The 18,767-nt window shown below is 35.9% G+C and overlaps 1 protein-coding gene and 1 long non-coding RNA gene across 3 annotated transcripts in view; one reads left to right on the top strand and one right to left on the bottom strand.

The window, feature by feature from the left end:
- Nucleotides 1–340: 340 nt before the first annotated feature.
- On the top strand, nt 341–17,827 carry LOC138067496 (uncharacterized). 2 transcript variants are annotated; one of them, XR_011141573.1, is made up of 4 exons: nt 341–476; nt 3,777–3,939; nt 9,380–9,418; nt 15,272–17,821. It is a non-coding gene; the product is annotated as an uncharacterized lncRNA (long non-coding RNA). The 2 variants fall into 2 exon arrangements; XR_011141572.1 differs by lacking the exon at nt 9,380–9,418 and having other exon boundaries at nt 361–476; nt 15,272–17,827.
- Nucleotides 5,954–18,767, bottom strand: part of SCFD1 (sec1 family domain containing 1) — a 57,586-nt gene continuing 44,772 nt past the window's right edge. The window contains exons 20-25 of the mRNA XM_068946384.1: nt 17,486–17,539; nt 13,799–13,851; nt 10,354–10,387; nt 9,187–9,252; nt 7,177–7,245; nt 5,954–6,168 (exon numbers count right to left, since the gene is read on the bottom strand). Coding sequence (XP_068802485.1) covers nt 6,145–6,168; nt 7,177–7,245; nt 9,187–9,252; nt 10,354–10,387; nt 13,799–13,851; nt 17,486–17,539 — 300 coding nt within the window. The 3' untranslated portion in view covers nt 5,954–6,144. The remainder of the gene's footprint in view (nt 6,169–7,176; nt 7,246–9,186; nt 9,253–10,353; nt 10,388–13,798; nt 13,852–17,485; nt 17,540–18,767) is intronic.

The raw sequence follows: 18,767 nt of genomic DNA, 5'->3' as shown, positions 1-18,767 counted from the left end.
TGAAATCCTAATTCAACAACAGGAAAAGGTCAAGCAGGTCTGTTTGCTTCAAACCACAGGACCTTTGTACTGCTCCAAGGACCTAATCTGCTCTGATAGCTGGATGTAAATGGTGCTCAGGAAATGGGAGATGCCATCTGCAGGACTAAATATATCTCATTGTGATCAAAAAATGCTAAAAACAATAAAATTTAACATTTCGACATTCAAAGGAGACTCTGTGAGCAAATTTCCTGTCAGAAATGCCACAATGCAGAGGCAAGCAACTTAGATTTTGGAGGAAAATGTATTTTTTGGGGAAAGCGGAAGCCCTCTCGCGCAGGTAGCGCGCTGGCTTCTCGCGCAGCGTGAACTCTCGGTTCGGGCAGTGACGTGAGCTCGGCACTGGGTTGTCGCAGGACGTGTGCTCTGCACCGTGTTTGTACAGCTGGGGAAACTGGGTGAGAGAGGTGAGGATTTGCTACAACATAATTCAGGTTAGTACAGAAGAAGGCAATCTGTTAAGAACTTCTTATTTTATTGTCCTCCAGTCTCATAGCAGATCACATTCGCTGGCATGGAAATGTCAGTTCAGCATGGGTAGCGGTTACAAAAGTAAATAAGATGTTAGGCGTTATTTGGAAGGGAACAGAAAGTAAAATACAGAATAGCAGTTAGGTGTTATATAGCTGCGGGGGGGGGGGAGAGGAGAAGCTGTTGGAGGAGGGTTCGGGAAGGCAGGCTGGAAATGTTACTTGCAGTATTGCTGCAAGGCCATTCCTGCTTAAAGAAAGAGCCAGTCTCCCTGTACTGGAGAGCTTATCTTTGAGTTGGCTGCTCTCAGAGAACTCACCTGAGGGCCAGCGCGTTGGCAGCAGGCTAGCGCGCCGTGCTCTTTCACTGTGCCAAACAAAATTAAAAACAGTCCTCTGTACTGCAGTTATGAACGTGCAGGGGTTTGGGGTTTTTTTTGAATGGCTACACTATGGCGTTTAGGAGCAGGTAACAGGATCTTTCCCCATAAATTACCAATTCAAAAGATGTTTGAGTGACTAGGGCCCATGGCTGATTGATGAGCTATGTGAAACGCATCGCTGATGCGTCAAGCGTGGGCTGACATCGCGACTGGAGCTCAGTCACCTGTCAACAAACGCAGCAAAAGAGCAGCTCTCCTAGAGGACTGGAGCACATCACTAAGGGAATCTGAAGAAAATATTGTGCCAGCAGTGTCCTGCTTCATTCACTTATAAGAAGAGAGGGTTTTTTTTTTCAGTGCTAGGGAAACTGGTAATACAGAATATTAGCACAGCTCATATACAAGCTGTACACGCCGAATTGTGTGTTTACCGGCATAACGTTTTGTGATGGCTACAAGGACAGAGAAAGCAAGAAGGAATACTGCTGTCATGAGAGGTTCAGGGATGACAGAAGACGATGCCCTAATTCAGTCTGTTTTGTGTGGTCCCTGTTCGTGGTCTAGAACACGGCAGCATGTGAATGTATGAACAGCTATTTGCATCCGAAACAGATACAAACTATACTTATTTGTGGTTTGGAATTTTTGAGAAGCTTGTATAAGACTCAATACTTGGAATCTACTTTAGAACAATTTAATTTTATGTTTGAGCTGTAAGAAAAACTTTTGAGCAGAGCTCCTATATCCTTCATATGTAAGGTGCCAAATTTGAATCTTTAAGATGTTGCAGTTACTCTCCATGTTTGAAATGCAGTAGGAACTGAGGAAAAAGCTTTATGGTATATAGATAGATTAAGATAGATAGATAAACTATGGAGAGTCTGGATACCTTTGAAGTAGGGCATGCATGTCTCAGTAACACGTGGTCATATCTGAATGCTGCTGAGAACCGGGATTTCTACTCAAAGCAAGTCCCTAAACAGGCTGATTTTTTTCCCATTCATAAACAAAATGGAAATCAGTCAAATAATCATCTACTGAATTCACTTGAGAAAACAATGAATGTTTTCTCTGATGTCTTAAGTTTCAGAGTGGCGAAATCATTGCTGCTATAGCTAGTTTTTCCCGTAACACTCGAGCACTCCCTGAGTGTAGCTTCCTATAACCTAGAGCTGTCTGTCAGCAATGAAACAAGCCAGCCAACCAAAGACAGTGGCTAGGTCTCTTCCTTCACTGTCAGTAAACAAAGGACAGGAGCTTGTTTTGGCCCAACGTTTTTTATTGCAGAGCTGAAAAACTCAGTCTTGATAATTTGGAAGTTAATTCATAATGCATCTACGTATAAACCTTTTTTAAAAATTCCTATTTCCAAAATACTACTATAATTACTTCAGTCAACACATTGGACTAACCATTAAGAAATAACTTTGGATTATATCTTTTAATATCATTAAATCCTGCGCTTAGTTCAACTCCAGTCACGGAGCTTTTTGTGCACAGCAGTGTTGGCTCTCCAATTGTGCATGACAGAATTATTCCTATTGTTGGAAGTACTGCTATATTTTGTGGAAAAGCAGAAGTTTTAGCTTCCGTTCAGCTTGACAGAAGCACAAGCAGTCCTAGCAACGTTTCTATCCTAACATAGGAAAGAAAGACCGATTTGTATCGGTAAGTGATAGTGTTGTGCTAATAAGGGCATATAAATCAAATAGTGGTCTTCAGAGGCTCTCCCCCCACTCCACCCCACCGCATTCTGCTTGTTTTTTATTGTTATTTTTTCTTAAAAAGTCTCACTCTAAAAACCAAAGGCACTAACTCATCATTAATTCACAAAACATCCACCTAACTATTCACAACCCTTTGAAGTAAAGCAAGAAGAACAAAAAAGAAGGATTATTATTTCAAGCTGTGAGTTTTAGATGACAAGTATATACTTCTTGGAAGACAGATGAGCAGATTTGCCACAGCTGAAGACCAGACTGCTGATTTGGTTCCTGAGAATAGATAGAGCAGCTGAAACCCAGCCTTGGTCTGCTTCTACGTTCCTGAAGGAGAAGGTAGCACCCAAGGAAGGGTTGCCAGTCCTAAGCTGCCAAAGCTAGAGTTACTGTGCCAGAGGGCAGCCCTTCCTCAGGGGTATTAACAGAGAACCGTGAGAATGCTCCTCCATGCAGCCACTTAACATATTTAGCAACATGAATGCTGCTGCGATTGCTTTACTTAAACATTCAGTGTCAGAGCCCAGGCATGTGGCTTTCTGGCCCTAATCTGTCTTTTAAGCAAAGGCCTTTGAGGATGTGAAGGATATGGTCACTGGCTATACAGTCAATAAGTTTGCAAAGGGGCCAATTTACTTTTAATTTCATTTGCCTCTGCAAAGTATGTAAAAGCTTTTACATTCCTTGCTCCACAGAGGTATGAAGGGAAAAGGGCCACATCATAACAAAAAACAGCATGTAATAATCAGGCTGTGTCAGAAAGGAAGACCCATGATGGTCATGTTTTACAAAGACGTAGTAGTAAATACGAGGTTTTAATGTTAACACAGAGCTTTAAGCGTAATAATATAGCAAATATGAAAGAAAAAAGAGAAGAATGTTTAAAATACTAAGATTGTATTTATTCATTAATATAAATTTATTTACTCAGTGCATGTTCACACAACAAACCTGAAGAACCAGGTATAAATCTGGACACAAATTAAACCTGCCTCCAGATGCAATATAAAGGCTGCAAATTAAGTTTTCAACTAAATTAATTTCTGGTATTTTTAATGAGCAAAGGAAGATGGAACAAGTAAAAGCTGTATAAAAGCATGTATCTCACCTGTCTATCAAAAGAAGCAGTTGATACTGCAACTGTCATATGATTTTATTTTCAGGTACCTTATTGCTATATATGTCAAGTGAAGCGAGCAATTCCGAGCAATAGTCTTGTGCCATTCCTGTTACCTGCCAGAGAGAGCTGATGTTGGCCAGTGCTGCAGACAGGCTGCTGCGCGAGATGGGCTTCTGCGTGTACCAGCTATGGCTGTCACTCACCAGGTACGTGCTTTCACAAGGGGAATGTGAGTAAGAACATGTTTGACTGAGTTGTTTATGAACAGATATTTGAATAATCTAAATAAATAGCATAGTCCTGTTGGCTGGCAGTTTACAGTCACAGACCTGAATGAGCAAATTCTGTAAGTTGTGATTTAGCTCCCAGACTGCTTGCGCTCACATAGATAAGATCTGTAGGGTTGTACTACGGCTTTGTCAAGAAAATTGATTCTGTCCTTTTGGACAGAGGTACTGTCCAGTATATGTACTTTTGACATTTCCTGGCTGAAAAAAACCCAATTATTACCTAGGCATGAAGCAGCCATCCGTGATTGACTGTAGAATCGAGAAACACCTATCAGCCGGACAGACTGGTGAACAACTCTGTGCTTAGTCACACTGGAAAACTGCTAATTCAAGTTGCTAGTTTTTTCCTCTGAAGTTAATAAATTACCTGGGTCTGTTATATCGGAGAGTCCTAGACAAAAAAGCAGTCAACAGATTTGCCAGAACTTGGGTGTCAGCTGCAAGGCTAAAGCTCTGTTTTAACTGATTTTCCAGGGGTTATTTCAAACTCCTGGAACAAACTCTAACGGGAAACAAGAACCACCTTAAACCTCATTTTCTTTTCCAAATGCACTTTTCTGACCTTGTTTAGCAAACAGTGCACGTGTAATTATAATGCACATTATATTATTAAGGAATTAGAGGAATGATGAACCGCATTTGACAGAGCGAGACCTCTAGCTGGCTGAAGTATTGGAGAGTGCTCACATACAAGAACTATGATTAACATCAGAATAAATACATTTATTGCATTAGTGAAGTTAGTAGTTTAGAGCAGTAGTGTAGAGTGGCTTGCATTACGCTGCTGAGAAAATTAAATAACTATTACTTTTGGATAACATGGTTTAGATTATGCATATTTTTATTGCAATACTTCTATTTTAAGGAAAAGATCAGCTGCACTTCTTGTATAGATGTTCTAAAAAATTTCTACCTGGGGAAAGAATACTGCCTGTGAAGCAAAAATAGCATGAAACATAATCTGAAGAATACAGCAAAAAACACTTGTAAAAAATTCACACTAAGTCAATAATTCTTATGATTTCACAGTTCGTTAATACACAGTGTTTTCTTTGCATACAGTAAGGATTAAGTGTTTTCTTTTCACTTTTTGAGTGTGTTAGGCTTCATTCTGAATACACTGTTATTATTATTGCTTCACCAGTAGCAGTGCAATTCTCAGAGGGAACATTTCTAGAGGCAGAGAGGCCCTATAAAGTAATTGTGTTGTCTTCTCTAAATTTCCATACATATACTCTCCAGAGCTATCATTACTGGGAAAACTTAATTATATCAGCAGATTCGCTGACGTACTGCCCACACCTAAACCTGCTCTTCCTAATGCAATTGTAAAAAGTGTATTTTAAATGTTGGCTCTAAAACAGTTAAGAGCTGTACTATGAGTGTGGCTTAGTTTCTTCCCAAATATAACAGTTAAAGCAGTTACAATAAAAAGTGCAGAAAAAAGTATTAAAGTTTTCACAATTTTACAGGTTGAAACTCTGACTATGTAGGCAGGCAGGCAAATACAGATGCTCAACCTTAGAGAAGACCGCTAAATTACTGTATCAGAAACTTGTATTGAAGTGACTTCAAGTACAACTTCAGACCATAAAGTTAAAGACTGCACAAATCCAAAGACAAGTATAAGGCCTTTGCTAAATATTAAAAAGGCAACAAACAGAAGTAGTACTCTTATGCTAAGACTGTTTAGCTGTGGTCCTAAAATGCAGTTGTCCTTTGCCATTTTGTTAAATAAAGAGAGCCTGCCTTTCAATAAGAACATGTCTCCTAAAAATAGACTTTGTCTTCAAACTCTTGTATTTACTCTAACAAAAATTATATACAAGAGCCTGAAAATGCTAAACGTTGCAGATAGCTCTGTCATATGCCATAGCTAATATGGCATTTAGAAAGTAGTAATGTGAAATTGACCCCCACCAAAAACATAGCAGGTTTTAAGGTTTATTTCTGAAATGTTGTTATACACTATATTAAGTACAGATCTTTTTTAAAAAAAGAAACAAATTAATGGAACGGTTTAAGTTTTAATGTAATGACAAAATTATAGATATGGAGATATCTGAGTGTTGTAACAATTCTTTGTTGTCATGCTGCCATCCAGGTAATGGTGTTTCAGTCTTATTTCTGGCCAAGCTGGGACAACTAAAGTTTAAGAGACAAAAAAATAACATTAGGTTGCTAATCTTATTCTTTCAGTTAAACTAATAATAACCAGTTCATAGAGTAAGCTTCTTCTGTCCTATAACATTTGGTTGTGTCTTGCAACCAAAAGCATGGTAGAAATAGAGAAAGTATTTAAGGCATACACTCACAGGAATGGATGAACCTCTTTAATATCATAAAATGTGAATAAATTTAAGTGGTAAGAGTCTAGTACACACAGCCAGTCTCTGAGGAATGAAAAAGTTAATTAAACTGACTGAAGAGCTGTAATCTGTTTTGTCTCTTTCAAGTGCAACAAGAACGAGTTTAGTACTGTAAAACGTAGTTTTGAATAAGAATGAATTTATTCTCATGTTAGCTGGAAGTAAAACCATAGATGGTGACAGGGACCGAAGGACTATTAGTTGCTGACCAAACATGAACAATCTGAATTTTGCATTTGTACTAGAAAGAGGCACAGAGAAGTAATGGCAATGACAACTTCATTAACTGCATTAAAAGACTGATTTTAATAGGTATGGACAACTTTGAACTACCTCTAATTCTTATAAATGGCAAAATTTAGGACAACGGTTTCAAAACCACAGTTGAGCTCTTCTGAGTTACTCTACTGAGTTACTGAGTTATTAAAATGACCTCAAAAGATATGCTATTTGTAGAGAGTGTCAGGAGATATGGTTTTTTTGTTTTCTGTTTTTGTTTGGTTGGTTTTTTAAGGATTTTTGTTAAGGCTATTGAGAACTTATTTACCTGCATTACCTGTGGAACTAACATTTACAATACAGGGCTTCAAAAGTTAGTAAAAGCAATGACTCCAAACCTCCACTTCAATCAAGTTAATACAGATGACACAAATATGTGTTAAACTTTTAAAGCAATTTCAATTAAAAAAAAAAACAAAAACTTGGTGAGATGTAAAGGTAAACAACTCAAAATACAGCTATATAAGTAATAAAAATTACAGAGATATTGCTAAAGGTAACCTACTTGTTTTATAAACTGTGTGGCATTAAAGAGTTCACTGCAGCCATAAAGCACGTGTTTTCCTTGTTTACCCTAAGAAAAGACAATGGGAAGAAATCAAGTTTTTAACAGAGTAGCAGAAGTGGCTACATTAGTTTAAAACTAATTGTGTATACACAGGCACACACGCACGCTCTCACTCACACTCTTGATAAAGTCCTACATTGATGGCCAGGAAAAGAATAATAATTTGTCCACCAGCAAAAAAAGCCCTGTAATTAAACTGAAATTGAAAACAAGAGACCCAAAGGCAGAAAAAAGTTTAAAAAAAAAAAAAAACAACCCCGAGGCATTTTACACATTTACACCCACTGGAATCCTAAGTTCTTTGATGTATATATGAATGGCATGGAGACGGTAACAACTTTATTGGGAAGGTCATCCTCTCTGTTGCCTCCACAAAAAACAGCCAAATCCTTGCCCTCTAAACTAAGTGGACATTGCTGTAAGAATAGTAATGACATATTTACCACTCCTGTTGTGATAGAACCAAAACACCTCCATCTGTAATGCATTTCCATACTAAGGTGAAGTTTAGAAGCAGCATTTTTTTTTTTGTAAAAGGATTTTGAAACACACTGTTGCGATTAATTAAGTTAGATATCTAATAACCCTAGTTTGATGGTTTACTGTCAAGCAAGTACTATTAAAAAGGCTGCCAAAGTGCCACTTTAGCATTTTGAAAGTGAACATTAGCACAAATAATACAGTTTCATACTGAGTTGTTTCCCAGTTTTGAGCTATTAATCCCATCGTTCCTCAAAATTCAGGGGATAGTCTCGAGAAATCTGTTTCACTGTTAAATTATTTTGCATTTTTCCATTTTACTTAGCTTTCTGTGATTAGGAAAGGAAAACCCTTCTAGGAGAACTCTATATTTACGACTAATAAATGAGAAATAGTCAGAACTGGCAAGACAAACACAGCCTAGAATAAGCCTATCTGCAAAGACTGTTTTTTCTGATCGGAAGTTAAAACTGTATTTATTAAAGAGAGAAATAGGAACATAAGCCTTCACAGAATGTTTCTGTTTCATAAATACTATCAGTTTTGCTGTTTCAGTAGAAAGTAAGAGAAGAAGATGCTAACAGTCCATAGTTGGTGCTTGCATGCTAACTGGGGAGCTAGCAGTCTTGGTTTAAGTACTCATCTTTTCTTACATTTGAGTGATTTCTGATAATATGCTATTCTTATCACTAAGCAGGGTCTTGAGCTTGGGTTTTCCCACATTTCAGGCTAGTTGGGGTGGAGTTACTTTCTGTTTTAATCCCTACACCTGAAAAGCTCAGTTTTTGATCTAAACTGACATTTTGACAGGTCCTATTTTCAGCAGTGTGACTGAACAGCACTTGTTTCTGCATAGTACCAAATACATTTTTAAAAGACAGAAATAATTGTGAAATGGGACTGTTACCTTCCATGCAGCTCTAAAATACACATTCATGTACACTTGCAGTGTGTCATATATATTCTTTTAAAAGGGTAATTTTAAATAAAAACACTTAATGTTACTTAGAACATTTAAGCAAAGGAAATTATAGCTAAATAATTACTGGAGACAAGTTTAAACCCCTTCACATCTCAGATAAAATAACCTTAAGTACTCTTCAAAGTCCAGTATGTTTTGACTGAAAAATTATGTTGGATCTAAATTTCTTGTGCTAAACTGTGTTGTCTAGCACAGGTAAAGACTGAGACTTATTGTCCTTTCTGTCCTGATGCATAGTAGTAAATTATGAAAGGCAAAATAAGGCAGAATTCTGTTTATTATTTCAATTCAGAAGGGCAACATGTGAGCAAAAATCTTCATTTCCTACTGTTGTTTTCTTAGGTATTTTTTCCACGATCGCGTATACAATAAAGATATTAAGGTTAATTTCACAGAAGCAATCTTCTAAATATGTTACATAAAGTCTACTAAAGCTGGCTGCTATCAGTGTGTTGCCACAATATAACTGCCAAAAGTGTACGTACCTTTATGTAGTCAACAAGATTTTGATATTCAATATAGTTGCCTCCTCCGACTACAAATACTATTGCCTAAAATGCAACACACAGATATTCAGAATATGCAATCAAATCTTAACATTTCAGTAGTAAAATATATACCAAATCATTAAACACACAACAACAATTATCCTAATCAATCATGCTTCTTTCTCAGAAGAACTGGAAACAAAACTACTGGCATCCTACTTGAAATAAGGTAGGAGAAAAACTTTACTGGTATACAAAGTGGCAAGCAGAGAGCTTTTAACATGTCACTTTCTTCTACTAAGAGATTTTGGAAATTTATGCCGTTTCAACATGTTGTTCTTTTTCATGTGGTGATGTCTCCAGTGTCCAAAAGAACCGTTAAAAATATTTCTGTGGATCCTTAAGAATTAATTTGGGAAACAAATAAAATACTTTTATAATTATGTGACTACATTATATGAATTTTATATGGACTTTGTTCCTACTGTCATAGTTGCCATGACCGTCTGTTAGACATATATGACGCCTCATGGTATTTCTTTTCTTCAAGAGGATAATTAAGATATTTTAAGAGAAAGCAAAGACACTGACAAGGCAAACATTTTGCATCTGAAACCTGGTAGTAGATAGGTAAGATTGTTACTATTTCCAAATGTTTATGTTAAAAGTAATAAAAGTTAATGGCATAAAATTTTATTAAATGGAAAGGGAGGAAATGATGACAATTGCACTTTTTTTTTTCCCTTAAATTACGACGACTGTCTAAAGTACCATCACTTATCAATGATTGACTGCATAAGGACACACAAAGGATGACATTTGGAGAGCATTATAAAAGCCTACTATAACAATGGGAGTTTTAAATTTCTGAGTACCAATTACGGTATTATTAAATTCCTGTAATTGCCTCCAGAAACATTTTTTTAAATTTTTTTTTCCTTCAGGATTAGTTAATGCTTTCAGTCCTTTGAAGATGAAAAAGATTTCTTCAGAGTAAGTGCAAAGTACAACTAATGCTAGATGTAATTAGACTAAGTGGTTTTTGCAAACAGAAACTTCTAATTTTCTTAATCATGATCATTAAAAATGACTGATACTTTAGGGAAAAAAGTTGATTTTTTTTTAAATACATGAACACTGAAAAATAATTTCTACGTGACTTACCTCCTGGAATGGATTTTTGTTTCTTGGAACTGAACTGTAAGAAAAATAAATAAACTACACTTTAACTTGAATCTTACTTGACACTGATTTAAGTACACAAAATAAGTTATCATATACAAATCACATTTATGGAATACTGTATAATGTTAGACAAGGATTTAAAATAGAGTAGTAATTGCCTTTCTGCATTCATCTTAAGTAAATAATTTATTATATAAAATCATTCATTCTACAGGAATGAATACATGAGTAAATAGGAATTTTACTTCTTCAGTTTTAAAGCTGTTATTTGAATCATGAGCTTTATGACAACAGTTCTGTGGGGCTTGAGCACAAATACAATGAAAGATATGTTAGTAAAAAACTCATCAACATTAGTTAAGGTCGTACATAAAAGCACGGGTCGTGACACTCGGGAATCCTACCTCCTGGCACCTTCGCTAGGTGAGCCGGCCAGCCCACGAGGCCTGCCTGCAGACTGACTTACTGCTCTTTCTTTCACACTCTTAAAAAATTACTACAGGCAGCAGCTGCCTGTGCGCTCCACTGTCAGGTTCCATGGCAACAACAGCAGGATTAAAATGATTTATACAGGAAGAGACAAGTTACAGTTTGAGTGGTACAGATGCTTCCTCTCCATTTGATTACACAGTCTAGCTGCCCTCAGGGAGAGGGAGAGGAACCTCGCCTCGTGTACCACCGTGCACCCTTGAGAGGAAAGGAAAAGGAAAAAGACTGCTCTGAAGCAGCAATCTGCTCTCCTTCCTTTTTTGCTCGCAGGCTAACACTACTTGCTGCCTTGTACTGGCCTGCAGCCCCAGGCCAGTTTAGTCTGTCTTAGCTGCCTTGTGCTGGCCTGCAGCCCCAGGCCAGTTTAGTCTGTCTTAGCTCCTAAAACAAAGCACTATATTCCCACTCCAGCTTATCTTTCCTTTTATTCCAAAAAGTTTTTCCAGATACCTGAAGTGACCAATACGAGCTCATGCAACATAGCTCCCAGTGATGGCGAAAAATAGGTTTTAAGAGGCAGCAGCTAGCTTTAAATATGTTGTTCTGAATCTGCTGTGAATGCTACAAACCCCACACATGCAGAACTGCTAGCCTAAGTCTCCCCTTATTTGAATATGATATGACAAATCGACATACGTTTTTGGGTCACCCTTTCAGATGACAAGCCCCGTTTGTGCTTTACATAGCCTCTACATAAGCTATAAAGGTGTTGGTTTGCCAAGACTGAATTAAAGTAATGAAATCCTCGCTCTGTTTAAAAATAATAGGCAGAAATACCAGTAGTCCTTAAAATGGCAGAAGTAGGTGTTAGAAGAAAATGAGTCCTCTTAAGGAACATTTTTTTAACACTCTTGCATGAATTATTCTATTGAATATTGATATTTTCAACTAGTAATATTTTGTCAAGTCACTTAACCTCTGTTTTTTTGATAATCTATAAATATTTGTGGTACCAGCTAGATGGGAGAATGAGACAAATGAACGTCTCTATGGCGATACTAGAGTTTTGTTGTCATGCTCCAATTTGAGTTAAGGCAATTTGAAATCTTTAAAGTAACCATGCAATAGATGATACATATTAAAGCAGTAAAAGTAAGATGCACATCAATATACAGTCCTCCAAGCATCTTTTCTCTATGTAAAAATTAAATACATCTGACATGCAGACAGTTGCATATCTAGAAAGTGCTCAGTTTAGTGACCATTGTTTTTATGTAACTACATATTAAAACTGCATGGAATGCACTAAAAATAATATTAACTGTAAAAACAAAAAACCAGTAATGACTACTGCATTAGAAGTCTCAAAAGCTGATCCTGGACACTTGATTTTGATAAAGTAATGGTGCGCATCAACCTAGTCTGTTGAAAAACCCAATGGAAAGACACACTTTTTTCTTAGCCCACCAGTATAATTTATAACAGATACATCAAGCGTAGGGTATAATCCCAGAGAAGAGACCTTTGGCAGGTAAGCCTCCATCAATCTGTTCAAACAATCCATATTTTAGCTTTACAGAATGAGGTTTAAATATAAATTGCATTGCATACCATTAACCTAAATGTACTATTAAAACAGATTCCCAACATTTTCTCTAGGACAGGGATACTGTCTCTGAACTACTATTATGACATCTTGAAAAGTTAATAAGAAAACTAGGCTAATTAATTTTTGCACTTCCAGCATAGGGGCCCTCCAATCAAGACAAGGTTAGAAAAGGTACGAGAATATAACTTGAGTTCATTTAAAAAAACAAAACAAAACCCAAACCAAAATTTAAAACCTTCTTTCTGTAATAATTACTACAGCCACAGAGAATGACAGATTCATGAACTGCTGTAGATGCATATCATTACATTGTTTAAACTAACAGAAGGAACACATATAATGGGTAAAAATGCACATTTATGTAAAAAAAGCTGTCTTTAATAAAACAAAATTATTTGTCTCAGATAAAATGCTCTAAAATGCTACAAAAGGAGAATGAAAGAACAAAAGATGCAATTAAAATTAAACAACATACTGTCAATTTTTTCTTTAATACTTTCAAAATCTGCTTAATTTTGGAAGTTATAAAGGCTGCAGTAATACTTTCAAATAAGACAGTCTATGGAATTTGTTTTTCATTACCACTTTTGCTATTGTAAATACACAATATGCAAATATTGTAACTATTAGTCCAATAATAAACTTCTGCAATTAAATGAACTGATTATTCTCCTACAGCTCAGATGGAAATTATTAGAAAGGTTCACCTTTTGTAGAGGTGAGCTTATCAGCCACGGGTATTATTCACAGAAGTAAAAGTTATAATAAATAAATAAGCCCACTACAAATTCATAAACTTATTTTTCTCTCTTTTTAGTAGCAACGTAAATTACATCCCCTTCTCCTTTCATATGTACATGAATATAAAATGTGCATCTGTCTATACAAGAGCAAACAAACTCAATTTTTAATCAGTTTTCAGCAAGTTACTAACAAATTACTAAAAAAAGAATGCATTCACATTAAAATTTTAACTGAAAAGTGAAGGAAGAATTATGTTGCACTATCAAATGACTTCAGTTTAATACTGAATGCACAAAGTTTCAAAAAAACCAATCAGTATTACTGTAAAGACTTCTAATATTTATTATTGCTAATACAATAGCAATATTGTACATAGTACAATATAGTACATATTCCTGTGTCTCCACAGACGTAGATTTTAGCAGTATGTTCAGTCATTGGAACAAAAGTTTTTGTGTGATATTACAAAAACGTATCTCGCTGATCCAGGCTCTAACTGTAAATATCTTCAACATCAACTGCCTTGACTTAGAACTAATACTTAAATACCTTGTGCAGTCAGTAAATAAAATAAAAATGAATTTCTTAAATTATCCATTTCACGTAGCAGAAGGAAACAAGCAAATCTCATAGTAAACTCACCTGTCGCTACCTCGGAGCATCTTAGGGTCAAAATATCTGTAGTCATCTGTCTCCTATTAAAAAGTAGGTTTTTAATCTTAAAGATCATAATCTCAGTTTAAGAATGTTTGCTTATATATTAAGTACAATTCAGACCAATGCAATTTTCCATTTAGAAGTTACACCGTACAAAATTAGTTGTGATGTCCATATATATTTATAATGTTTATACGTAACTGAACCAGTACAGTATAAACAGTAGTTCTTCCACAAAAGTTAGAGCCACGAAGGGTGCTATTGAACTGACTCTGTGTTTCTGGTTCATTTAAAATCCACTATTCTGACATTTCCAAAAAATATATAGGTTGCATAATAAAACCCAGCGGAAAGGCAACAGGCAGAAAAAAAAAATTATTGTGTCAACAGCTTTAGAGGAATATCATGTGGTTAGTTATGAATGTTAAAATTTTCCAGGTTACAGCGATCTCCTATTGATTTAATATTATAAAACAAAACACTTTTATGGCAATGATAGCTAAATATAGCATAGATCAAAATCTGCTACTATTATGAAACTTACCCTTTTCATTTCATGATTTATGACTACTATTAAAACAAAATTAAGTTTGTGAAGAAGTAAGTTCTACAAGAACTGTCTAAATTACACAAAAAATTTTTTCTTCGTGCAAAACATTGAGACTTATCCAATATTTTTATTGGCAACAAACAAGATTTTTGCCAGTTATTATAGATGAAAAACAAAGCTTCTTAATAACCGCTTCTGACAGCTAGTTGGCTTTCATCTGTTTCTATACTACATTTTCAGCTGGGTACTGTGAAGTTTACTTTATGGATAAATTGCATGCGGGAGTTAAGTTGACTTCATTTGTGTGCTACATGCAGGATCTTTCTGTTTTGATGGTTCCATATAGCAGAAATAATTCTTCTTAATTTCCAGGATGGTGAAAACAAATTACAGGATGGTATTTTTGCCTGTACGAGTTGTTCTTTCTGTTCCTGCTTATGAAAAACTTTGAAACCACAACTGTGCACTTGTTTGGCCTTCCTAGTAGTTGTCCTTCAGACAAAACAAGCAGCAGAAACCTGAGTAACACGCAGAGTGATTTAAAGACAACTGTATATTAGTTTTGCATAGCATACTATTCTTAATAATTTTAAATTTTTAACTGACAGGAATATTTGTGAATGGCTGTGGCACAACTTTTACCTGTAGTGTATTACTTAATGCTAAATATAAAAAGCAACAATATAATTTAGATGTATTTATATTCAATTAGCATGACTTCTGAATAATCCATTTTAATTTTGCATAAAAGTATAAACATTTATCTGTATGTACATTTCATACACTGACCACTGTGGTTAGCTAGTAAGATTCAGTGAATTATAATGGAAATTTTTCTCTGTGTTGTTAAAAAAACAAAAAAACAAAAAACACACACCTTAAGCTCCCTCTGCCATGTCTTTTGCCAGCAGGGCAACGGCTGTCCATTCTGAGTTTGGAAAGGACCTCAAACGTCAGAAGAACAGAGGCCACACGGGTGTAAACTGACACACTGTCCTTATCCAGATACACTTCTGTTGATCCAAAAGCAAGCCTAAACATATTTCACAATGACTCTCTGGCTTTCTTCTATTAGCTGAAAGGGAAAACTTTCCTACAGGTTAAGAGAACTATTCTTTACGGCTCCCCTGAATAGGGCACTTATTTTTGGGTCATGAATTCGAGTATCTGACATGACAGTGAACAATGACACCTCTGTCTGAAGAACTGCCTCAATCTCAGCTTTCAAACGAGAAGGTCAATGTTTTCTCCATATTATCAAAGTGATCTAGGCTGTTCTCTACCCAGTACAATTGACAGTATCAAGTCAACAGAAATAAAGCATATTACTTGCAAACTTTTCAAAAGCAATTCCTAAACTTGTAGGTTGAGGAAGTTAAGTGTTTATCCGATTTTTTTTGGTTTCAGTTTTCACTTACTCTAAGTGACCAGTAGTTTTAATTTCAGTTTTCCATAGTAAGTGTTCTGAGTGACCTCTACTGGTTGACAATATAAAATTAGCTAAAAGGTCTTTTCAAACTTGTGGACGTTTTTCTTTCATACAGGCAGATTTACTAGAATGGTGGGGGTGGGTAGCAGGGGAAGGAGATTATCAGTCTCTTGACAGCGCTGGCCTGCACAGCATATCTTTTCCAAGTCTTGCACATACAGGCAACAACCCCCCCTTAGCCCTGAAAACATCAATTTCTTGGTGTGTTAACTGAAAGCAAATTTTCTGCCTAACAATCTCACATATATTTTTAAGAAGTAAAGTTTAAGAAAAGGCAGGGGATTACCTGCATGTTGATTACTTTCTTGTTTTACTCTTTCTTATCTCCCTATTACTTATGATTAATAACCTATTATTAATACAGGCATACCTACATTTCTGTCATAAGCACTGCAGTAAAGAGTAAAACCTATCATTAAACCTGCTGGACTTGAGTAGCTCAGGAGAGGATGCACAACTGACCAGGGAAATACTAACTGAAGTATAGGCATATCCTTTTAAAGAGGCAAAGATGGATCAGTGGATGCAAATGGTCCAGGTCTGAACAGCCAGAAAGCGTGAGCTAACTAGCAGACAAGATCCAGTGTGAAAATTCAGCTAGCCCTGCCAAGTCCATGTGTTCTTTGTACGTCTTTAAAAACATGGTTAAGTAAAACAGTGTAAAAACTTGCTTTTGTAGTGCCAAGAATGTTGTTCAAATGATGAGATCAAAGCAACTTCCCCTTTTCCTTACCCCTTTCTAGACATACTGCTAAGCCAGTGGGATTTTTAATGTCATTAAAACAGGAAGATCAATGAAATGTGGCAGGCATATTAAAGCTTTTCAAGAGACTTTCAAAACATGATTTTTAACAACAAGTTCACGTACAGTATGGTCATATGTAAGAATGCTGAAGAAACTCAGTATATAGTGACAATAAAGCAGGCTTGACTATACAATATGTAGACAAGATTTGGGGCTTTTTTTTTTTGCTGTAAATTCTAGCAACTCTCTTGACCATGCATCTAAAGTTTAAGCTTTTCAAAAGTTTATAACTAACTTAGGCAAATCTGAGTAAATTTTCATAGAAACAAGGAGAAACAAGGGCATTTCTGACACAAAACCAAACCTGCCTGCAAAGTGAAAGACCCAGATAACACTACTTTCCCATAAATAAAGATGCGGAAAACACAGTTTTATGCAATATACTCAGTAACTAACTGCTTGACTTCTGAAATTGCACTCTTGGGGAAAAAAAAAAAATCATTTTAACACAAAGAAAATATCAGGCCACAAAATTAACTTCGAGAAATTTAAAAGCAACAGGAACTGGGTATACTGCAAGAGTATTTAGAAGACAAGAATAGAAAAAGAACTCAAAAACAGTACTTCTGCTCTCACGCCCAGCAACAGAAATGTAATAAGAAAGTGATAAATAGGTCAATGATATACAATAAATTGTCATCATTTAGAAACTCTTTGTATGCTAAAAATTCTGATGCAATACTTACAAAAACGGTTTTATTATTGAGACATAGCATCATTAGATTTAACTGCTATATCAAGTACAAAGAATTGCCATGACTATTCTGTATCACAGCCTGAAGATTTCATTTGTCTCATCTCTTTCCACTTGAAGGCAGTTATACTCACAGGGTTTGACTTCATCTCCATAAGGTTGTCCAATATACGTGTGACTGGTAGATTCTGTGAAACAGAATGTGAAACTAATGGAATACTGAACTGTTTACTAAACATTTTTCACAGGTACACTATAATTTTCGGAATAAGATATTCATAGAACATTTGAAAAGTTACTTTCAACTGTTTTGCTCTCATGTTCTGTAGAAGTTGAACATTTTTATCATCACTCAAATTACTTTCTGTACAGAACAGTTACTACGTTTTTCCCCCATGTTATTTCTCAAAGAACAAATACAAAGCTACTTAAAAAAATTACTGAATCAAAATAAAGCTTCTGCTACAAAGCACAGTATTTTCCTCAGCAGTCCACATTTAATTTTGATCCCCCTTTCTTCCCCCTATTCTCTGTTTAAATAAAAAACCAATTCAAATCGGAAGACTTCTAGAAATTCAAACATGAATAGCTCTCCCAGAAGTGATATGTTGTGCAGCTATATATGCATTGTAACATAGAAACTTCCCAACACTATATGTCTAAGAAGGTTGATTTGGTTTCATGACATGAAGGAAATGTTTTACCAACATGGCTTATTTCATCTAGTGCTTTTCTTCTCCTACGTGTATTTTGTAAAGACTGGCCGAATGCTCATCTAACAGTTTGCAAGCTGAGGAACTTGGGATCCGCAAAGGAGCTATATGGTGCTTTCTAATTCTAGACCCCTGGGTTACAAGATCTTTGGCTTGTAACAGCTTGCTCACTAGCCATTGTTATGGTCAATCATGAAAGACGATCTATTTTAGGAGAGTTTTAAATTCTCATTGTACTATATAGATTGGGCGAAAGAGTGAACAAGAGGACCAACATGTTAGTAATTACAGTAGTTAACTAACTAACCGTACCACTATGCTTAGGAACGACATTTGTTAGCAACAAGTTCTTTACCCCTGAATTCCACAGATGTTCTTTGTATGAAAAATAAACAGAAGTTCCACATGAACTACTAACACCGGCAGAAGATATAACAAACAATAGAAGGCAATGCAGAAACAAGAAATGGTCAAAGCTTCATGTAATGTACACTGCTGTTGAGCATTTTTTCTGTAGGCCAAACTGCTTGAAATTCAGGAAGTGTTTTGAATATTGAATGTCAGGAAGTGAACCAAGTGAAGAGTCTCATGTCCAAATGTATCTATAAAGCTGTTTTCTAATAGCTAGCACAAATACCAGTCCAAACCAGGAAACTCAACTGAGCAACTGCACTTACCTGGAATAACTTAAGAAAGGATTTAA

This window comes from Struthio camelus, chromosome 5, assembly GCF_040807025.1.
Source record: "Struthio camelus isolate bStrCam1 chromosome 5, bStrCam1.hap1, whole genome shotgun sequence".
In the NCBI taxonomy this organism is placed as follows: domain Eukaryota; kingdom Metazoa; phylum Chordata; class Aves; order Struthioniformes; family Struthionidae; genus Struthio; species Struthio camelus.
The sequence above is the reverse complement of the archived record's forward strand: the minus strand, read 5'-3'. Positions and strand labels throughout refer to the sequence as shown.